The sequence below is a fragment of the Diadema antillarum genome, unplaced genomic scaffold (genome assembly GCF_040938485.1).
Source record: "Diadema antillarum isolate AM-2024a unplaced genomic scaffold, OU_Dant_1.0 scf00000163, whole genome shotgun sequence".
Classification (NCBI taxonomy): domain Eukaryota; kingdom Metazoa; phylum Echinodermata; class Echinoidea; order Diadematoida; family Diadematidae; genus Diadema; species Diadema antillarum.
The window spans coordinates 2,758,435-2,782,270 of NW_027271052.1; the positions used below are offsets into that span (position 1 = coordinate 2,758,435).

A 23,836-nucleotide genomic window follows, 5' to 3' on the forward strand; every position below is an offset into this window, starting at 1 on the left:
TTCTTGCAGAAGGGTACAACAAAGATACAACAGGCATGATTACCTGTTTGTTAAGAGAACAACTTGATTATTGATGACTGTTTTGACTTGTATCTGTGTGATATAAGGTGATAGAAACAAAGGGATTACGACATGTGATTTCAGATCAGACCAGCGACCAAGAATGCATTTTTTTACAAAGTGTAGCCCAAGGTGCTAACAAAGTGATACAGTGAATCCCTTTGCTTACTAACAATCCACTAGGCTGAGAGTTGATGGCTGAGTGTACTTTCCTGGTTGTTGGGTGATGACAAGTAGCATCATTTACTCCTTTGTTACCAGCAGAGAAAGTGCCCTAATTTGTTCGTCTTTTGCCAACAGATCACAAAAATAGCAAGGCTTTGGGGAAAACCTGTAAGAGAGGCAAAGTGGGTGCTTCCTTCCTTATCACACTAGCTCTGAGGGTGGGGTAGAGCCCATTCTTCTGCAGGTCCCATTATAGTATGCTGAGATTTAGAGCACAAACAATGGTTGATCTATGGAAAGACTTCCCAGACAGACCCATCCACCTGCTTCTACCTCTCAGCTTAGTTCTCTACCGGTGTTTGACAGTGAATCACCTCACCTCTTGCCCTCATTTTATCCCAGGATCATATTTTACAGAATCAATGAAAGGTCTTGGTTTATATTTGTCTCATACATAAGCTCAACGGCTTATGTACAAAATATTTTTTGTGAAATATGCAATAACTGATGAGTCATAACTTGTTTGTTCCATGTGTCTGTTGTGTAAGATTATTAGAAGTCAATTCAAGTCAATTTGATTTTGTTGCAGTTAAAAATACATATAACAAATTCTGTAGACTGAAATCATCATTTCCTTAAATGTCTACAAATAGTTTAAAATGCATGAATAGAGACTGTAATTAGTAGCTCTGTCATTATCACCTATTGCTTCTTACCATGATACTTTCTAAAAATTAGTATTAGATATACTTCTACAAACAAGATGGAATTCTGTAATTGTGAATACATGATGTACCATACAAGTTGTATGTATAAAATGTCAAATTAAGATATCAAATACAGAATTAACATCTTAAATTCCAGCAAAGTTTATATGTTACATGATGATGGTTGGATACAAGCTCAGATCAGTTTCCCAGTGGCATTCTGTTTTTGATTTGTTTTACATAGCTTTTCCTGTAAAGACCATGGGTACCAAAGTTACAAAGCAGGGAAAAGGAACTTAGAATAGACTGTAAGCAAAGTTACTTTAAATCATGTGAATTGTGATGATGTATGTACATGTATACACTAATCTAAAATGTGATTCAAGTAAATCCAGTGGAAAGATGTTTGTATGTATGTGACAGAGCTTCAGTATTAAGTCTGTTACTCAGTGACTACCTTCCTCTATTCCACTGTCTACAGGGGATGAGATTCTGTCTGTGAATGGTGAAAGTCTGAGTGGCATGACCCACAAACAAGCAATCAACAAATTCAAGGTGAGTCTAGTGGTACACACTGTTGGGCCCCATGCCTACGAGTTTTAGAGTTCAAATTCTCGCAATGAGCATAGACCCTGTCGCTACCCATCAATCTGAAGTAATGTAAAGTTTAATCATGCTCTGTAGTGAATTTTACATGTGAATTGATGAAGTTAATTTCAGAGGTCTTCCAGAATAATTGTCATCAGTGATCAAATATGGCACCTTTAGACATTTCACCAGTATCTGCTCAGATTCACCACATAATACTCAACTCAAGCTAATGTATACTATCTACAAAGGGTGCCCTGTAATTAATTATTGTGTTGTTCTTTCATATTACCATTGGATTAATGGTTCTTGTGTGTGCTTAAAGCAATTCTTTCCCACAGTGAATTGAAGGTATCATTAAATCAGTCAACATTTATAGGACAGGATATCAGTAGTGGGCATGAGTTGTTTTGTGCTCTTGGTAGCTTGAGAACTTGTATCTTGATTTCAATGCAATCATTTGATATATTGTATACGCCTATTATTTTGCAAAATTTTCATTTACACATGTTTGTTCTTGAATTTTGCATGTCGGGTGCTATTCGCAAATTTAACAACATGCGAAAATATTTGCCCTGACCTTGACACGAATGTGATGTGCAAGCATACATTGTACATTTCTCTGTTTATTACTTGTACTCCATGATCATGAATTTAACCACTTGCAAAATTGTCATGAAGTCCCAATTGTGAAAAATTAGACTTGCTAAATATATGCCGCATTCAGTATTATATGTCATCGCAATGTTGTACTTACCATTAGGGGTCCTATCTGTAACTACCTAGAACTGGACTTATTTTCTTTCTCTCTCTAACCTCTCCATCTCTGCTCTGCCTTGTCTGGTCCATCTTTCAGCAAGTGAAAAAGGGCGTGGTGACTCTAACGGTCAGGAGCAGGCTTTCACCGAGACCCTCCCCAGCAATCAGCCCTGTCACCAGTCCCATTGTACCCCCAAGAAGGTGAGCCCCTCACGCCCTCATTACCCCTTTAGTGTGACCCTCTTGACAATCCACAACCACACCTTAAACTTTACACCCCTTGGGTTCCTCTTCTCCTCCCCTGAGATCAGCTCTATGCCCCACCTGCATGCCCCTACCCTTCCAGCTCTCCTTCCGTCCAGATGAAGAGCTTTCTACCATACTTCCTACCACCTGTCTATGACCTCCGTGCATTCATTGGCTGTATCACACAGCTGTGTGGAGTTTATACAGTAGGTGGTGTACCATGGATCGTCAGAGTCACGTACACATACTTGGAAAGTTCTCAAAACCATCGAGAGCTGAAATGTATGGCTCAACATCAATGTTTTTTAAAAAACCTGATTCGGAGGATGATGTAAGCTTTCAATCAGCACAGGTGTTACAAAATATTTGTGATCTTAGACTCTCAAGATGATTATCTTATAGGATAATGAGTATATCTGTACAACTACAGTATGATAATCATTGTTTGAATCTAGAAGGTGAGTAAAGATTTACAGATGAATACAAAGAGAGAACAGCTTACAGCTGCTGGTATTAGTGGAAGAAGAGAAAAAATTACAATGTTAGGTGGACAAACGAAGCTTGTTTTATGTTTGCCATACTCCAAGACAAGTCTCACTTCGTATTTTATTGATTCCTAACTCTATTAGGTACATCTAAACATAGTCTGTCTGCATGCAGATAGGAATTTGAAAAAATGATGTATAGTTTCCTTCTTTGTCGACTGAAGTAGATTGGCATTACAATCATGTTTAAAATTTGTTCTCAGATGTGGGCTTTACCATTCCTGTAGTCCCTACAAGATCAATTGCAGCACAAGTAACAGAGAGAAGAGTGCCCTCTATAGTCCCGTAGTCATCTCTGACCTGGAGGGTAGGAGGGGCCTGATAGGAATCACAGTATAAGATGTGATTAGCACCATATCAGAGGAAGAGGCACCCTGTGTGTACCAAGTCTGCCAATACAAAATATGAGGCACTGAGTGAGGCACACTTAATCAGGACACGATATGACATGCTAAAGGGCTCCCTCTACAGTTGTCTGTTTGTGAGTCATATGATCAATTATTATCCCATGAGAAGTACAAGTAATCATGAAAGTTATGAAATTCATCTAGCTTTAAAAAACACACACTCACAAATTTTTATAAAAGGTTGGGGAAAAAAAATGCTGATATGGGACATTCAATGTAGTACCAGACTTTCTTTTCATTGCCTGATCTTACATGAAGTATCTGGTGGTATGCTCAAAGTTGTAGTGAATTTAGGTGATTGAATACCTTGCCCACTATATTCTTGTCATACATTTTAATTATGCAAGGATTGCTTATACAGGCAGATTGCGTACTGGTGCTATGTAGGGAATTTAGACTGTTTGATTTTTTCGAGAAAACATGTTCTAATTCACACATTCAGTCGATGAGTGCAATAGGGCATTCCAATACCACAGCCAAGCAATCTCTGTATCAGTGCAGAAAACATGCTGGACTTTCTTGAGAGGTACATTGTATCAACTTTTGATGATAACAGAAATACAACAAAAACCAAACAAAACCAAACAAAGCAAAACAGCATATACCTGTAGTAAAGGATGTGCTGCCCCTGTGAAGGCCTGTGATACACACATTGTACAACATTTTGTAGGTTTCCACTTGGTAGATTATACTAGACACATAAACATTAAATACAGTACAATACAATGATTGTTGGATGATGTGACTTCAACATGCATACATGAGATTGCTTGGAATGGTTTATGAAGATCCTGTTAGTGTCCACTCACTTGAACCCTTGTTCTGGACTCTTAAGACCCCCTGCAGAGTGTCGGAAACACAGAGCTGTGAGAGTCTGGCTCGTTTCCAGTGACCAGTGGTTAATATCAAAAGTTATGAGTCACCGGGAATTAAGATGATTAAGCCTAAAAGGGAAGTCTGTATTTTTGTGTTTTGTGAATAGCAAGTCATTTAAAGGTTGTTCTTATCCCTTTTCACTCTCTAACCTCCAGCCCAAAAGAATTTCATGAAGAAATTTTAAGTATTTTCATTGTAGTCTTTCTTATAGGCATTCATTACTAAGGGAATACTCAGCTCAAAAGGGAATGATAGTCAAAGAATACAGTTTCATACATGAAGAAATGGAAAAAAAAATTATGTAAGAATTCTTCATCCAGGAAGCAGAAATGAATGTTTGATGTGTGTGCGTGTGATTCTCATCATCGTATTAGTATGTGCCTCCATTTACTTTTTGTGACCTTTCAGGACAGACAAGAAGGGGTAAGAAAGGTGTCAAAATCTAATCATGTTGACATCATTGAAACCTAGCACTAAACACTAAAACAGTTTGACATTATGGAGCAATGTTGCTCAATGAACCATGACATAGTCATAAGCTTACGTCTTCATTTCTTGTCATGAATGACATCAGAAGTGACTGCCAGGTGTCTTTCATTGCTCTACAATCATGTGACCCTCCTCGCAAAAAAAGTTTGTAAAGTACGCAAGCAGTGGGCGTATCATTCCATTTTAAGTCTAGGGCCGTGCTGCCTTCACAATCAGAGATATGATTCATGCTAACAGGGCCATCTGAAACTGTCTCTCTCCTTTAAACCCACATGTCATCGGTTAGCTTTGGAGGGTCATGTATCAGAGTAGAAATAGTGACCATGACTTGGAATGAAGAAAAGAAGAGAGCAAGAATGAAAAGTGGATAGAAAGAGAGGAAGAGAGAGAGAAGTTACCCCTCACAGAATGTGTAAATTAAGTTAAAATGTCAAAGTTCTTAGATGATGATTCACGTCCTCTATATGAGATCCAATTTCTGATAGAAAGACTTTTTACTACGTCTTTTCCTGAATGCCAATGTGAAACTCAGTAGGAATATCCTGCAAAATTCCTAACCTTCAGATTTATCTGGAGCGCGACTGTATAGGAGCAAAATATTGCACTTTAAAGAGCCGTGCACGTTGTGGCTGAGTGAAAGGGTAGATAGGTATCTCTGACGTGAGTGTGATTCATGTGGCTTGGATGTGCCTGGGAGAGTCATGAATGTATTGCATGAACAACATGTATAGACAGGTTTTCATGATGTGCATTGGTGCATTATTGGAGGAACATGTAATGAGGTACAGCACGCAGAGGGGAATGACAATTGGAAGAGAGTGAACAAGGACAAAGAGATTCTAGTGACTTCACACCTATCACAACTGATGACATACAAACTAAACATCATAGGAATCCAGTAGAACACAATGAGAGTACTGTGGTATAGTGGTTGTGACTCAGGACTCTTTAAACAAAAGGTCCTAGGTTGTACTCCTATCTGGTGTGTACACACATAGGCGAGCTGTTAAAGGGATAGTACTGTATTGATGGAAATGAGAATTGGGCTTTTAACTTTTTGCGAGATACCAAGAAAGCACTTATGATATAGTACAGAGCATACCATTTTAAGAGGAATTCAAAGTTTATTTGATGAAAATCGGGTTTGGAATGACTGAAACATCCAAAAACAAAGCAAAACAAAGCAATCGTAATAAAGTGTGGGTCCCACACTTCATTAGAATCGATCTTTTTTTGGATATCTCAGCCATTTCAAAACCAATTTTCATCAAATAAACATTGAATTTCTTTTCGAATTACAAATGTACATGCTCTTTCATACTTCATGAGAGATTTCTCATTATCTCACCAAAAAATGTTAGAAACCTGAAATTAGGTCTCAACCAAAACTGTACAATCCCTTTAATGAACATTGTCCCTTCATGACCAATGTGAAGATTGTTACCTGCCAATGTTGGTGTAAGAATGAGGACAGGGCCCCCTAAAAGGGCATTCTCGTACTGGCAATGCACCCAGAGTAAATAAATCCATGTCATTTTATGAGTACTGTAGGAACTTCAGGCAGAATTGCAGAAGTACTTCAATGCATAAAACTACACAAGATTGGAATTCCTAGAGTGTGGTGCAAGCAATAATTTGCCTAAATGCTCTCTGATCCACTTATTTTACTCATTTATTTATTGGTAGCAACCTACAGCACATACTGAAAGCTTAGCAGAATAAGGCATTTTGCATTTACATTTAAAGAATTACACGGATATAAAATTATTTATAAGACACACCACAGAAGACTTTGTGAGAAATCATCTGTGAATTGGATCAGTAACAAGAGAGGGAAATATCTGAACTTAAAAGAAACAAAATGATTTTGGTGACATGCTGGACCAGGAGAAAGATACAGGGTTGTTCACTGACAGTGAAAGCTGGGCTTAGTTTGCTGTGAAAGTGTTATAAGGCTAAGAGATTCAGCTAAGGAAGAGAAGCAGGATATGAAATAGAGAAGAGGAAACTAAGAAAAAGCATGAAGTAGATACAGTAGCAAAAGATCAGAGTTTATGCAATCCTCCGTAATTTTCTATAATTAGGAGAAGATTAAGCATTGCTTAATTTGATTTAGTTGTTGATCAAGGCTGTGATAGTGAAAGCTGTGAGTAAGCTCATGTGGAAAGGCTGATGTGTATGATAAGAATGACATGGGTGTGGAGTCTACATCAAAGCTGAGAATTTTAGCAGCGAAACTTGTATGGATCCCTCCCAAGCTATATGAGTAGTGTACAGTCGGATTCTGCAAATATAATGGATTTATTAAGTTTTAAAAAAAATGTACAGGCAGATATTGATGTCGGATGAATGTTGGGCAGAAATCATAGAACTAAATGCATCCATTCTTCACTGTCCTGTCATTAGAGATTATATTTTGTGTACATTGCTTCAATGAGGGGCAATTAGTGGGACAATACCAGAGACTTTATTGTATTTACTGTAGCTTACTTTGCGTTGGTTACTGAGTAGACATGTGGGTTGATGTCAACATTGGAAATATATTTCATTTCTTTACTCTTCAGCTTACAATTTAGTTTGCATAGTGTGAATTAAGTTTGGTTTAGGTGTTAGCATATTTTTGTAATCTTTCCTTGTGTCTCTGTGAAGCAGGCTAATCCCTGTGATGATAGATGTTGAAACAGAGGAATATACGTTGTTTAAAGGTTTTTGTTGTTTGAAGGTTGTTTGAAGGAATATGTGGTTATGATGTTTTCACAAATATTCAAAGGAAATTGCAAAGGTGCAGACACTCTGATATGTGTGTCTTCTATGACTGTGCACATTTTGCTGGCTGTGGCTGTCTCACTCCCGTTTTGTCTACATGTTTCAAATCTCAGAAGCCAAACTTACATTTCAGAAGTAATCTAATTTGAACTTGGCACAGAGGGGAGGAGGTCTTAAATTTGCAGAAATAGATTGTTTTGTTCAAAATGACCCTCTGCTACTTTGAGGCTCAAACCGTTTTGTGCAAGTCAATCTACTTGGAGAGCCTGCCTTTTCCCAAAGAATCATTCCTGTAAACATGTTATGAGAACTTGTGAGGCAGCAGACATGTTTTGGGAGGTAAAATGACGTCAATCGAGAGGAAGAATCGTAGTCCGCAGCAGCCATTATCTAGACTCAAATCTCCCCTGTGTTCAGGTGCAGAATGACAATTGGCAATGCTGACAGCCGGCGTTTCGTTTCCAGGGGTGCATTAACGTTGAAGGAGATTTTTTTTTCTTTTGAAAGAGTGCGTACAGGGTTGCCTGCAGCCCTGGATATCTCTAAATGCCTGTGCCTGAGGCCAAGTAATGTTCTTCATCTAGATTCCAAGTGAAACACAAGTTCCCCAACCTGTACTTTTGTAACAAGGCTTGCACTGAGCTGAGATAGCCGTTGGACCATTTCTTTAGCTTCACTTACAAATGTGGGGAACAAAACAGTGAGATGTGAATTTAAGACTGAACTAGCTATTTTTGGTCATGACATTCCTGCAACAACAAAAAAAAAGAAAAAAAATGTGAACCCAGATTAAGGTTGTTGAGAGATAACAATCATAATATTTTAATGAGTGTCATGTTCAAATGGACGCTGCATATCAGGGAATTGTTAATATTTGAATCAGTCATGTAGTGTTTGCCTCCTTGTGTGGGATCTTGTGCATGGGAAAGATCATACTTTGTGAGTGTAAAGGATGTATAGTCCAGAAGGCCTAAATTCATCCATCTTGTATAATACACTGTGTCTACAGAAAGGAAGATACCTTGTGATACAGGTATCAAGTGTAAAATTAACTCTGTTTACATCTGTAAGACAGCTAATGTTGTGCTATGTCACCAGTTTTAGCTGTGCTGATGAGGGATTGTATATTGCTCTTTTCCTATCACATGTCTGTAATTTTACAAGGTGGTGGGTCTGGATCCAAGACTAGCCAAAATCGTGTCTCTTGGCATTATTAGGATTTTGACGTAGCACAAAGCAGTAGAATGAATATGTTATAATTAGATCAAGGTATACTAGAAATATGTATTTTGGGCAATAAAGGTGTAAATTTATACTTTTGTGCCCTTCATTCAGGGACAAATTGTTAACTATATAAAAGGATTTCCGCTAATAGTACCAAAGCAATAACAACAACAAAGATGATCAAGATCGTGCCAAATCTTTGACATCAAAAGAAAGTATTCAGAGTATGATGTCTTAGTGATAATGCCGCAGAGGAGAAGAAATGGCTACTTTTGTATCACATTGTTACTTCCCCATTTATAGATGGTATTTATAGACAATAACATGATACACAATTAAATCTGTCATGTACCATGGCATTTTATACCTCCAGTGAAGGTATGAATTTATTGTTAGCTCATCATAAGGCAGTGAAGTCTCAGTGAACACCCAGAAACACTTTGCCATACAAAGAATGGACACTTTTTTAATGTTTGCATAGGATTAATTGCAATATGAAGTTCTGCAATACTTTTACATGTATTGAAAATGTGTTGGAAGAGGAGACCAAGCTGTAAATAGGAATGCTGGTTGATAAATACGAATCAGGATGTAGCTATAATAGATGAAAACCTGGGCATTTATACAGCACTATGTAAGAGGAATGTTATTGGTGGGTTCACATTAATTGGCAAGAAGATGCAGCAGAATCGTAGTCTTTATTTATTGGTCATTCTTGTGGATATCAGAGAGTGACCAAGATAGAGTTCAGATACAGTTGAAAGATATACCCCTGGGTAGCCCCTCAGACATTTTATGATATCATATCCCTTCATTTGTAAGCCTCTGCCACTCAACTTATAAATGGCTACAGAACAAGAATTTGAAAGAAGTTTTGAAAGGGTTGAGATGTGAGGCCCCAACTGGAACCCTGCATGAATGGGTTTCTGGTGAGGAAATTCTGACCATGAAGCCCTGGAATCAGGAAATACCAATGAGGGTCATTAGTGAGGACAGGGGCGGATCGGAGGTGTGAGACGGCAGTATTAGGTTATTACGTGGGGATGAGAATATCTCACTTTGTGAGAAAGAAAATCCCACGAAAACTCGTCTGAGCCTGACATAGCATAGGATTCAAAGGAGGTTGGAAAAATAGGGGTCAACTTTCTAGGCTCTTTAAGTAAGCAGAGTAAGAGAAAAATATAAGAGAACATAAGAAGGGCTGTCATAGTGGAGAGACAGCTCTGTTTGCAATGCAGCAAGTTGAAGTGACTCAAATGGGTGGGTTACTTCATATACAATTTCAATTGAAAGGAAGCAGTGCTCCTGGGTAGAGGAGTTAATAGCGTTGAAAAGTTGCCAAGATTGTCGGACCAGGGGCTGAGATATGACATGACTTTGCACCGAGGGCGAGGAGACGGAGAGGGAGAGAAGTGGAGCGTTGGATGGAACAGGACGGACCTCGAGATGAGTGAGAGTGTTCTTGATTTGAGGCAAGCAGTGGAAGCAGCAGGAGATATTTTGGAAGATGGTTTGGATCGGAAGTGAGACGACATGAAGAGAAAGGAGGCATAATGAGTTTTGACAGAGTGTATACATAGAGTGATGGTAGCAGCAGAGAAACCCTCAGATAGCACTTCTTTAGTGTCAAGTACCTGGAAGGTGGAGTATTCAGTGACATGTTTGGTTCAAGAGGGGAAAAGAAAGAGAAGTGCATCAATCAAATGGATATGGTCATTGAAAGTGTAAACTTTGACACGCCAATTGAGCAAGACTTTCGTAATTGCGTGAGCATGTGATGTGAGTTGCTCTGTGAATATGAATGCCAGATTACTTTTTCCAGGTGTGTTCCGTGTGGAAACTGATTAAATTTCTTTCCGCCAGCTGCAGATATTTTTAGTCCTCCATGAGGGAATCTGATTGGTCAGTTGTGTTCCAAAAGGTTGCCATGACTCTTCCACCACCGCTGACTCCTTGGACACAGTCTTGATCCTGTAATGGTCAAGTATACGTGTGACCCATGTCTAAGATGAAAGGCTTAGTTATGTAAGTTTTATGGACACTGCCAAGAAAGACATCTTGGCTGAGATAGCTGCTAGGAGGATTAATTGAAAACATATGAGAACTTTGAGAAGTTGGCGTCTGTCTCCGTGGAGACACTCTGAAGTGGGTTCTTCCCTTGCCGATGCCATTTATGTTAAGGAGGAATTTCAAATACCCCGCCTTCCGTGCAGGATTACTTCTGTCACCTACAGTTTAGGACGGGTGTCTTAATCAAGTAGCATGTGTGTGTAGTTTGTGCCAGAGAAGCCTCATGTCAGTACTGGTGAACAGAGTAGAAGCATTGGCTGTGTTCTTGTGTTGATGCCTGAAAAATTCACATTGCATTCAGCTGCTGGGACAGAAAACGTTTAGTATGACCAGAGGACAGTAAGAGAGCCATTCCCTCCCATGGATGGATACTGGTGTATGTTGATTGCAGCAATGATCATCTAAATGATGGATGGATGAGGTCATTAGCTGTGTCTAGATTGAGAGACACCAAGACAGTGCTTCCTTCTCCCACTACAGTACATTACCATGGATCTAGCCTAGGAGTAAAACTTGATTTGTCAAGAAACCCCACATCGGAAATGCTAAGTGCAGAAGTGCCATAAAAAGTGAACACAAGGGAGATTTTCCTTGGAGGCTAAGAAGCTAATTGTTGAAAGCCATCATGGAGAGGTTGATGCGAAGGCTAAGGCCACTGGGACGCCCCTGTAAAGAATCCGAGTGGAAACGACGCAGAGTGTTTGCATTGCACTTTCTGCAAACAGAACTCAGGTATGGGTTGTTTACTGATCATGTTTTCCTAGAATCTAATCATGCCAGCATTAATTGTGAAGACATTTTATCATGCAGACAGCTGCTGTTGCATTGAACTTAAAGTTATTAATCGCCTTACCAACGAGATTATTTTTACCCAAATTGACTCTAATTACAGACGTGTTGTATGACATTTGTGTATGAGATGTTGCAGTAATGTTTTCTGAGTATCAGCTGATCTAAATGTATACAATGCTGTTTATGTAGACACTGAAAAACAAATGTTTTTGCAATATTTTTGTGATTGCAAGCAAGAGCCAAATGAAAGAGGTCCAAAAGGGTCCACATGGTACAATCTGGCTCATAGTGTGCCAGTTTATACACGAAACAACCCAGGAAGACAAGCCTTCTAAATTCCTGTTCTGAAATGTCTAATTTCCTGTAATATGAGCTTGTCTCCTAGACCCCATTTTCTGGTTTCCTTACCCCTTACTCCCAAAACTATTATTTCATTACAGGCAGGACACGGGGGCCACTAATACCAACTACAGTTTACCCCTGCTGTAAGCTATAAAGAGAGTTGCAGTAAGATAGAACAAGGTACACATGCTGAACACACAGAGATAAGGAAATATGTGCAGTATATGTAGTGGATGAATTGATTTATAGAGTGATGTGAAGATAAAGAGACTGACATAGAGAGAAATTAATAAATGAGTAGATTATAGAGAGAGAGAGAATGAAAGATAGAAAAGGAGAGAGGGTGAGAGATGGATAGATGAATGGAGGGAGAGAGAGAGCAAGAAAGGAAGTTGGAGCATATGAGAGATAGATGGATGGATAGAGAGATAGAGAAAGTAAGAAAGAAAGATGGAGTGGGAGAGAGATAGATGGATAGATAGATAGAGAGAGTGTGTGTGTGTGTGTGTGTGTGTGTGTGTGTGTGTGTGTGAGAAAGAAAGAAAGAAAGATAGAGCAGATGAGAGACTGAGATGAATGGATAGAGAAGGAATGAGAGAAGCATGAGAAGCAGATACGAGAAATATATTGACAATGTTTCAAAAATACCATGAATGAGTGGAAAATCCTACAATATATGACACGTATTGAGAAAAACAGAATGGAATGAAAGAAGGAAAGATAGGATTGACTACAACAGAATTGTTGCTAAAAAGGTAAGAAAAAATGGGTAAAAATTGCCAGGCAGGGAGATAAAGAGGAGAATACCCAAAATGGACTGATATGACTAGAGAAGAAAGGAAGGAAACCACCTATGGGTAGGACTGAATCTCACATCCTTCCATCAAGCTAAATCCAGGTCACTAAACACAGGCTGACTGCAGGAGTCATATTCAATCTGTCAGGATTCTCAGATTTAGTGTGGGCTTTTCATCTTGAATAGGACACTGGTCGATTTTACAAATCCCACCAGCTGGGAGGCAGTCTTTTGTAGTGCTTCATCTGTCTTCTCCCACGCTTTAAAGTCCTGTGTTTACTACAGAGGAATAGGATGTTTTCAAATTAGATAAGCTGACTGGCAGGTTGATATGACCCCAAGGGGTGGTAACCCTAGAAAGCCTGCTCCCTCCCACCCCCATCTCTTCCTTTCCTTTTTTAAACTATTGGTACAATCATGTGGAACAAAGTGTATGAAATCATTTTTGTGTAAGCCAAATACAGTGATTATTATTACCCTTTAGCAAAGGTATGCGTCAGTATGGATTGATACAGTGGTGTATGTTTTGGTTTGTTTCTGGTATTTTTTTTTTTTTTTGGGGGGGGATATAATTTTGCAGAAATTAAGATATATATATTTTTTCATCATTTAACCCTATAAAGCCATGATGTCAAAATAACATCAATAATGTATAAAAACATGTCAGCACTTAATTATTAAGTTAAAGGTACAGGGTGTACATGTATGCAAGGTTGAAATAGACAAGTTTACTTCATTTGACCCATATTAAGAAATATCAAACCCCATCGCACTTTGACTCTTTATAGAGCCAGTGGATTTAATTTTGAATCACAAGTGTAAACTGTGTGAAGTGGTTGTATTACATTTTTAGTACATTTCTGACTTGTTCTCCAGTTGTGTCTTTATGCAGGATGCAATTCATTCATGAAGAAGAACTCTCTATACTTTCTATGCCATGTAGTAGTCACAAAGCATTTTGGGAAATGGAGTCTAAACATGTTTAGTGGAATGAGCAGGAAGTGATGTCACAATGGAAAATATGTCTCAATATTTGATTTGTCGACTGAGAATATCAGCGTCAATCAAAAGATGACAACAGATATTTTGGAGTCAAGTGCTTTATGCAGCATGTGCTGCAAAGAATATCCTAGCCATATGTTTTTGTGTTTAGAACCCAATGGTTAGCAGTGATGTGATATTCTATACTTTTTATACATCTGTTACCTTTCAACCAAGAAATTTATGAGGAAATTTGGCAAGTTTTGTCAAAGATTATCAAAGCTTTCAGACAAAGCATTCCAGCCGGCCACTATCACACACTGTATGATACACATCCTGTGGGTTGCGTGCATTTCTTGTTAATTAGCCCTGAGAAGACGGCCAGCTCACTTGCCTACACTAGACCTCAATTGACACGCAATCAGGAAGTCACTGCAGGAGGTGCCATGAATCACGAGCATTGCAGAGTGAATTTCTACCTTTTTGAAAGATCCAAAGAAACAATATGCCTATTATGGAGTTCAATACACTAATTCTGATCAGGGAGATGCATCTCCCTGCTCTGATGAACCGTTAAGTAGAACATTAGTATAAATACATGAAGTGTAAATACATAGATCTATTGAACTACAACTGTTCAATCAGACTGTCACAATTTTAAACATAATTCCATATTTGAATAGTCAAGATATTAAGTCATTTTGGAAGTCAAGTGTCATTCAGGGTATGAAATTCTGTTTGAAAATCAGTGTATTTTTTCATATTTAATCAATTCATTTATATGTGCTCTGGAAAGCATAAATCAAGACAGTTGTATTGTGCACCTAAGATATTTATCCTGTAGGTTATGATTTATTCATGATTCTATTATAGAAAAAATATGATAAGTTGTGATTCGTTTGTAAGGCACTTGGGAGCAAGCATAGATTTTTTTTCAGGGCATTTGATTTCTTTCTTTCACTAGTTTACTATCTCTTCTGTTGATTTATGTCTGAGTTGACAGTCTTCTCCCATCCCTACCCAGTATGTCTACATTGTAATTGTTTTAGGAAGTACTCTGACTTCTTCTCACCCCCATGCTTTCCTTTCTTTATTAGTCTTCTCTTTTCATAACATACTGTGAAGCTCCTTTGCTGAGCAAGTTAAGTGCTGACATATTGGATGCATGTGCACATCAGTTAACCCATTGAGGACGAGTCCCGAGTATACTTAGGCGGGTGGCTATGGGAGATGCATGTTGTAGCAAAATCAGCCCGTCCTCAATGGGTTAATGTAAATGCTATAGCATAGCCTTTGGTTGATGGGTGATTACGCCTGATATATTAGGCTCTTGAGTTATGATCATTTAAGTCAAATCAATTGAGTGCTGAGAGAGTTTCTTATCTGCATTTCCTGTCTGTTTTCCTGACCCTGAGGGTTTTCACACCCCTGTAACAAGGCATCATTTTCTACATACAATGGTTGCAGTTTCTATAGCAACAGTCATATAGCAACCAATCAGCTGTGAGAATTGAACTCATTGCCCTGGTAGCTACAATTATTGTATTGTTTGTTTGTAATTTAATGTAACAGCAAACATATTTGCAAACTGCGTGTATAGAATTAGTCAATGTGTGTTTATATACATTGATAAGACTATGAGTGAAAGGAAGTAATGACAACCAAGAAGATAGAATAGTTCACAAGTTGAGTTGTGCATTATTTTCTGGATATGCTTTAAATGCACTCCTGGATTAATGATTTTCCATTGTACATAATGATTGACTTTTTGTGATTCTCTCCTCTCTAACAAGTTTGGATCTTGAATTGTAAGTGAGATACTTTTGTTTTTCTAGCAGACTTCAAAGATAATCAGCAAGCACTTTCACTTTGTATCTATCATTGTTAATATCTTTCATACACATTTCATTACATTTTCCACGTAGTTTGCCTTTTGTTTTTGTTTTTATCAAAGAATCACTTTATTTTGCATCATGTCAGCAGTTTCTTTCTATCAAGAGGCTCAGTTTCACTTACCTTTCACCTTTTGCTTTAAAATTCATCATCATTATTTTCATATGCCCATTCTCAGCCTTCTCTGCATTTGAGCCATTAAATGCTAACTTTATGCAGGGTGTAAAGGCTCCTAGATGAAATGCAATCTCCTCTACTCAGTTGTCTACTTCCATTGGCTATCAACTTTTCCACAAATTAAGCTTTTATAAATTTTCTTTTCAATTTCATATCTGCATTATCTATTCTCTTTAATGAATATTTGCATTGACATTGCTTTATGCCCATACCAAATTAAGTTTGTGTCTCAGTTCTCTCATTCTTTGTGTAATGCTTTATCATGATTTTTACTTATTGATAGATTTTTCCTCCATTATGGCAAGAAATATTCAAAATTTCTACATGAGATGGTTATATCAGTCTTGTTATTGAATTCTTAAGAAACTTCATTCATGATCACTACATGCAATTTTTTTTTCGTATGATGAAGGTATCAAGCATCCAAGGAAAATAAATTTTTACCTTTGTCATTGTTCTGAAACTGCTAGTGATTGAAAATGTGAATAGTGGCTTGATTTATATTTGCACAGTATAGGTAATAATACCCTCAATTCATAGTTTTAATATTGCTGTAACAAGAGAAACTGAACAAACTTTTAAAGGGCTTTGTGAAAATATCATTTTGATCGACCAAGAAATACGCCATTGAGTTCAAGAGCAAAAGGCTGACAATATCCTACTACACATACAAATTGTATGTGACAATTTTAGAGGGTATATTAAAAAAATGGATATAATGGGAAATAAGAGCTACATTCCTGTGCTTTACCATAGAATGTTGAGAACTGTTTTCTGTGCTTTCATTTCTGAGGTAAAAAGGTCAAGAAACACATCATCTCACAATAAACTCCACAAATTGCTAGTTTCAGAAATTACTTAGAGCCAGGGCAGGATGTGAGAGAGAAAGAAACTGCCTTCCAAGAACCTTGTATCCAAGCACACACAGAGCTCTTTTCCTTTCATTAAAACTTTACTACTGTAAAAGTGGAAACTTTCGCGGTGCTGAAATTTTTCGCGCATTTTGCGCAACCTGAAACTAGCATTGAAATAAAAGCAAGCGAATATTTTTGTTTGCCATATGTTCCAGCAGTTGATGACCTGATTCCGCAGAATTAAAAACATGCGAAACTCTTACCCCGCCGAGCGAAAATATCCACTTTTACAGTATATAAAATGTTATTTTCGCATACATATATTTTCACGATTGAGGAGATCACAGACATTTTTGCGAGATTTTGTTTTCATGAATTGACACCAATGCTATCGTAAGTGCACTATTGCCCTAGCACGTGGTAACATTTTCAGGTGTTGTTAAGTTCGTGGTCCAACAATGATTCGCAAAATACATGAAAATTATACCCTCGCAAAAATTACAGCCAATACAGTATTTGGTTGATGTTATCAAGACTGACATCTTTCATTCATGTCATTATTGTTTGTCCTCCAGGAAGAAGTCCAGGGAGCGAGCCTACGAGGCTGTGCCTGAGGAATCCCTAGCACCTCCTCCAACGGTCAAGGAGGAGGAGGAAGGAGAGACGGAAGGGTCAGCACAGAGAAAGGCAGGAGGCCAGAGGAAACTGACCATCACTGTGGTCCTCAATAAAGGTATGCATCAAGTTTTAATACGTTTTGTAGATTCTTCTACTGGTACCGTGACTCTGTGAATGTTCAGTTAAGCCTACAAGTCCTGGATTACATGTATTGAGATTTCATTTTTGTTGAAGTTATCGGATCAAAGTCAGTGGTGTAAGGTGAAAAGTGAAATAATTGTTCAATAACCTTCAACTTGTCTGACTCCAGACTATGAACATGTTTATTCTTTCAGTAACTTGGTCACCATGTGGCCATTAATATCAGCAAGATGTTAGGTTTTTGGTCCTGTGATGAGGGTTGCCTCAAACTTTCACTTTTGATCATACACCTTTACCAATGATCTTTGGGCATTTCTGTAGTCTATGTAGCATTTGGCATTTATTATTTCCAACCTGCTATATTCACCATATCTGGGTTGTGTAACATAAAAGTAGGAAGTCAGTTCAGCTGAGCATATAAGTCAATTACAATCCTTAATTTTTCATCATTCAGTTTAAAAAAGCTGTTGATTGCTTCTCAGAAGCAATTGAGGGCTAAATTCAGTGTTAATGGAGTCTTGGTTTGATGATTTACTAAACAAGGAGAGATTGTGAATTTATAAGATGTGTTGTGAATAAGTCAATATCCCACAACTCACAAATGTTTTATAGAAGCTTTTCTCATCTGTAATCACTGAATTTTCACATTGGTCAAAGTTGATCATCACATGAAACCTACACATTCTGGCTACAGTCTTGTTACTTGTTTTGAGAATGTTTTGCCGATCCTATTGTGACCATAGGTTTAGTTTGAGATGAGTGGGATGATAGACACCTGTCACTGCAGTCTACAAGTGGCTCAATCTCTTCTCTCAAGGCCAGCATCTCCAACCCACAGACTGATCATAATCCTGATTACAGCAAAGAGCTTTAATTGTCTGTTCCCTTCCTCAAAGTGATAATTAGCTACAGTATATCAACTGATCTGAGTGTGGTAGAACAAAGCCAGAGTTTGGGATGAAAGGAGACAACGAGTGGGGTGTGTTAACGAGAGCTCACGATCAAGAGGAAATTGGTTCCTTAACAGATTGTAGGGATGGGTAAACACAGATCTGGCCCATCTTGCTTAGCACTGAATGATGGATGTATGACGTCCTACTCCTCACACAACATCAGTATGTCATTCAGTTCGTTTGACATAATCTTGAACGTTGCCAGGAGTCTTGGATTATCTTGGATATATACACAGAAATATTCTATGTTCTCTCTCGAGCAACTTTCTTGGAGGAGTGATATTAGCTATTTTGTTTGACACAGTCATGCCTCGCAACAGACTGTATGCCAGATTAAAAGTTTTTTTAGGTACGTCATTCTGACCTCTCTGTTAAGTTGTACTTTTTTTTTCACTTCATATGTCAAAATACAAACATCACATTTTGATGTTGTTATTAATTTTTTTTCTGTATAGCAACATTGCATGAAAAAGTTTGTTTTATTGTCTCACTTTTCTCCTGTTTGTTTACAATGTCTATCACATCCCCTGATGAACTTTATTAATAAAGTGACATTTTACATATAAATATCTTTTCTTTCTTATTGTATTGTGCCATTATTCACTTCTTCTCCCTTTGTTGTTTTTCTTCCCATGTCATTTCAACCATTTGCCCCAGGATAGCATCATTTTCTTGTGTTGTTACTGTTATACATTCTTTTATTTTCTTTTTTGTCTCCTTATTCTATTTTATATAATTCATTGGTAAATATCACATGTTTGTAATAGTCTCACTCTTGTTTTTCCTTCACCTTGTGAATGCAGCCCCTGGTGTGAGTCTGGGCCTTGGAGTGGTTAGTCTACCTACTCCTGACTGTAATAATGAACGTAGGATCTACATCCAGCACCTTGCTGCTAACTCACCAGCCGACATGAATGGAAGACTATGGTGAGAATTAGTTTTCTTCATGTTTCATTGCACTTGTGTGTGAGTTTTAGATGTTGTACAAAATCAGTAGGATGGTTTGCTGATACACAGTGTATGAATGTTAGCAGCAACCTTTGTCAAGTAGGAATGTAGAAAATTATTTCTGTGAGCTTGTCTGTTGATTACAGAATTCATTCTAACCTAATAGTGTTCATGCATGCTGATAAAGTATGCTCAGAGCTGTGCCTGCACTTGTTGTCAGAGCTTGTGAAAGTAAAGACAAGAAAAAAAATGATCAAAAATCAAAAACATTTTTTTCGTTCCCACCCAGTATATTTTTTACTGTTGTTGTCCATTAACCCATTCCATACGGGAACCTGGAGGCCTGTGAGTTAAGTCTATGGGGATTTCAGAATTCAGTATGAAACTGGTTACCAAACCACTAGCAGTCGATTTATGATAGACTCATCACATTTTAGGAACTGATGTTTATCCTGAGCAAAGTTTACAAATCTAATGCGTGGAGACTGTCCCTGGCTCTCCAGCTGTTGTGGTACTGTAATTGAACCACAAATATTTGCCTTGTGGTAATTGAGTGCTGGTGTTTCCTGAATTCTGTGATGTTTTGCTCTTCCCTTTCACAGTCAAAAATGGTCCCCTTTAAATAGCACAATATCATCCTGCCTAACCCAAACATGTTAGCTAAGGTTCTATCTACCTCCTAAAAATAGCTCATACACCCTCAAATCCCTGTAATTGGGAACTTCTGCATAATTTCAGTATTTTTCTCCATCATTTCATAACACATGCTTGAAACAGTATTAGAAAAAGAGAGGGGGCTCACACTTTTGTGAAGGATTTAAAGGATCAAACGGTGGTTTCAAACATGTTTTATTGATCTTCGATGTTTGAGCAGGGATGAGTCAAATATGAGGCTTGGGGTGTATAATATTCACACTGAACTCAGTCCTTCAAAAACATGCTCACTAGGCTGTCAGCTTCACATTTGTTCAGTCTTTGACTTGGATTGTTACTACCACTGACTACAGCCACATGGTGACTGGAATCCCACCACTCCCATCATTCTCTGTACCTTTCAGTGTGAGGACAATTGATCCCTATCTCTTATTTATAGCATTGACTCAGAGAATGAAGGAGAAAGTAAGTCCAAGTATTTCTCTCTAGAATTCTTAGTAGAAATAGGCTAAGGTGGATGAATGGAAGACCATTCAAATAATATTCCTATTTCACATGGTGAGATGCATTTATTTTCTTGTTTTATTTCCGGCTTTCCTTTTCTGTCTTTTACATTTTGATTTGTGCATGAAAGAATTCGTGATATCCCCTCATGATATTCTCTAAGTGTGTTGGGTTCATATGGGATCATGAGCCTTTCCTCCAGCAGGTTTGCTTTTACACAATTTTATATGGCAATCGTTGTGCAGATTTACCGCAAAATGCTTGACATCTGAACATACAGTGAAATGTTCACATTCTTGTTAGCGCAGTATGGTATATGGAATGACAGAACTTTGTAATCTCTTTGGACACTGTATTCAAGAATGCATTTAGCTAAAAGGTATGTTATTTTTGTCTGTTTTGTGCAATCATTGTTTTTTTTTTTTCACTTTCAGTATAGTGAGCTAAAATTTCTGTGTTTATCTTGCTCCCTGTTGATACGTTACTAGTGACAATATGAATTCATATGGGCAAAACATGGTAAACAAAATATGTGCATGTTTTGATTTTTTCACATTGTTTAAGATATTTGACAAGCTCCACATTGTACGAACATTTCATGTTTGTTTGTTTGTTTTTTGTGGTTCCAGTGACGTCATGAAGTACCTCTTTTCTCCCACCAGACTGCTGGTATTTGTGATTTGGGGCAGGATTATACAGGCTAACGGTGGTTTTATGACGTAAAAACATTCTAGCCATTACAATGGAAGAATTCAGCACTTTCACCATTAAAGTCAATTTGTTGGAGATTGAGTGACAATGTCAATCACTAACCTGTCAGTTACCTACAAGACAATGAGTGTATATAATGGACATTATGAATATCACTAGACAATCATGCCTCTTACTTCAGACTCTGAAAATTCTTCATGCGTGGATTGATTATGAATCCTTAACATGTCAAGGGTATCATGACATATCCCTTCATGATCATTACTAAATACCCAGGGATATGAAGACATTGCTAATACACAGAATAAAAGCAGCAGATACAGAAGGAGCTATAAGAATCAATGCATTTCTTCATAGTTTTCTGTAAACTGTTTTTGACTTCTGATGTGCTGATTTGTCTTTCCTTCATCATTCAGCGTTGGAGCTCAGATTCTTGCTGTCAATGGTCAAAGTTTGAAGAACGTTGGACTCCAGGAAGCCCAGAAAATCCTGGGAAATCTCCAGTTTGGTCCTGTCACCCTGAAGATTGCTCGCTACTCAAATGCACTGGTAAGTTCTTGATTCTCAGGCACACTTCCTTCTTAAAGGACAAGTTCACCTTCATAAACATAAGGATTGAGAGAATGTAGCAATATTAGTAGAACACATCATTGAAAGTTTGAGGGAAATCGGACAATCCGTTCAAAAGTTATGAATTTTTGAAGTTTTTGTGCAGTAACCGCTGGATGAGAAGACTACTGCAGTGTGTGAATAACTTAGATGTCACATGCGTACAACAATATAAGGAAAATATAAAGAGAATTTCACAAAATTTCATCTTTTGAAAAAAGTACGCATTCCCTCGACTCGTTGCCGACAAATGTTATGGGTAATATCATTCCCCCTGCCTTTAGAAAGAGGCAAGTCAAGTGCTCTTTTATTATGCGAAAAAAGTGAAAATATGTTGAATTTTCTTTACATTTTCTTTATACTGTTGTACACATATGACTCACAAGCTGTAGTAGTCTCCTCATCCAGCGGTTCCAACACAAAAATTTTACAAATTCATAACTTTTGCATCGATTGTCCAATTTTCCTCAAACTTTCACTGATGTGTTCTACTAATATTGTTGCATTCTCTCAATCCTTATGTTTATGAAGGTGAACTTGTCCTTTAACAAACATTTACACTTAGGAATGACAAGTTAGATATTGTGAGGCACCAAACTTTTCGGATACACACTTTGCTGAGCATAGGCAATCTTTGGAAACAGGTTGGCTTTTACTATTAACATTCATTGATGCCTCTGACCTTACTTTCTCTCTTTCTCTCTCTAGTCCTCATTCTTAATACTCATACAAGCAGGTGCACACATAAGCACACATACAAAGTCATGTAATAATTCATATAATAATATACAGTCAAACCTGCCTCGGTGGCCCCCTGTCTATAGCAACTACATATGTACATGTACCTACCTTATATAGCAAAAAAAAAAAAATTAAAAAGAAGAAAAAAGAATCCCTCTGAGAGAAAATCGATGTTAAAGACCTTGTCCATAGCGGCCACCTTTTTCATCTCCCTTGGTTGGCCTCTAGACTATAACAGGTTTGACTGTATGTTGATTTATATTACAATGTTGACTTCAGAAAGATGCTCATTGCAAGAAGTCAATGATTTCACCTTATTACAACAACTGTATTTTTGTGTCAGTTTGACACATCATTCATAAAATGCAAAAAATGTTACAGTGGTCTAAAGGAAGAAATACAGATTGCTGAGGTTTATGCCACACAGGTAGACCCTGTTACTTGCAACCTTTAAAATAGTATTCCCTTCAAATCAACCCATTTCACATTCAAAACTTGAGTTAACACAACTAGCTGCGTTCGACTGAGATGTAGCTATGGTTGTATTGACTAAGTGTGAATATTCATTGGCTTCATATTATAGGTAAGTCAGCAGTTACACAGTGTACATCAATTGTTTCCATTCTAATTATATAAAATGACCTATGACGTCGGTATGTTATGCAGGCAAGGATATAAATAGGAATTTTTCTGTAGGCAGGAAAAATGTATTGGAAAGGAGGGTTTTGCTAATCAATTCTTTGAGTTAGTCTAATGCTGAAACAATGTCTACTCAGTCTGCTGAACATAAATTGATCTGGGTTAGGAAGCATGAGTGCCATTGTTCCAATTTAAGCCATCCATTCCTGAGAGACCAGCGTGCACTCAAGTTACTTTCTCAATATCCTGTTAAAGATATTGACTTGAAAACTTGAAGAAAAAGGGATGATATACCTTTGGGTATATTGCTCTTATCAGAGAGAATAAAAAAATCAAGAAGAATTGGAAATGGAGACTGATTATCAGCCCAAAGAACTGATCAATGAATTAACTTCACATGGAGTATTGTGTTTTCTCCACGAAGCTCAGTTCTGCCTCATTGGTTTTTGTGGGGCGTCTTTCTACTGGCCCTTTCAAAGATTTTAGTCTGTCAATTCACTGAAGGGGTGGTCAGAAATCAATATTATTTCCTGGTGTGTAAAGAGGGGTGTGAGAAGGGATTAAAAACTCTTTAAGGGAAG

The 23,836-nt window shown here is 37.8% G+C and overlaps 1 protein-coding gene across 1 annotated transcript in view; it reads left to right on the plus strand.

Annotated features, from left to right (window-relative positions):
• Window positions 1–23,836, plus strand: part of LOC139722359 (uncharacterized) — a 184,011-nt gene that overhangs the window by 101,190 nt on the left and 58,985 nt on the right. Inside the window, exons 9-14 of the mRNA XM_071633668.1 lie at window positions 1,414–1,487; window positions 2,377–2,480; window positions 15,607–15,621; window positions 17,313–17,470; window positions 19,253–19,376; window positions 21,683–21,815. Of these exons, the coding sequence (XP_071489769.1) occupies window positions 1,414–1,487; window positions 2,377–2,480; window positions 15,607–15,621; window positions 17,313–17,470; window positions 19,253–19,376; window positions 21,683–21,815 (608 nt within the window). The remainder of the gene's footprint in view (window positions 1–1,413; window positions 1,488–2,376; window positions 2,481–15,606; window positions 15,622–17,312; window positions 17,471–19,252; window positions 19,377–21,682; window positions 21,816–23,836) is intronic.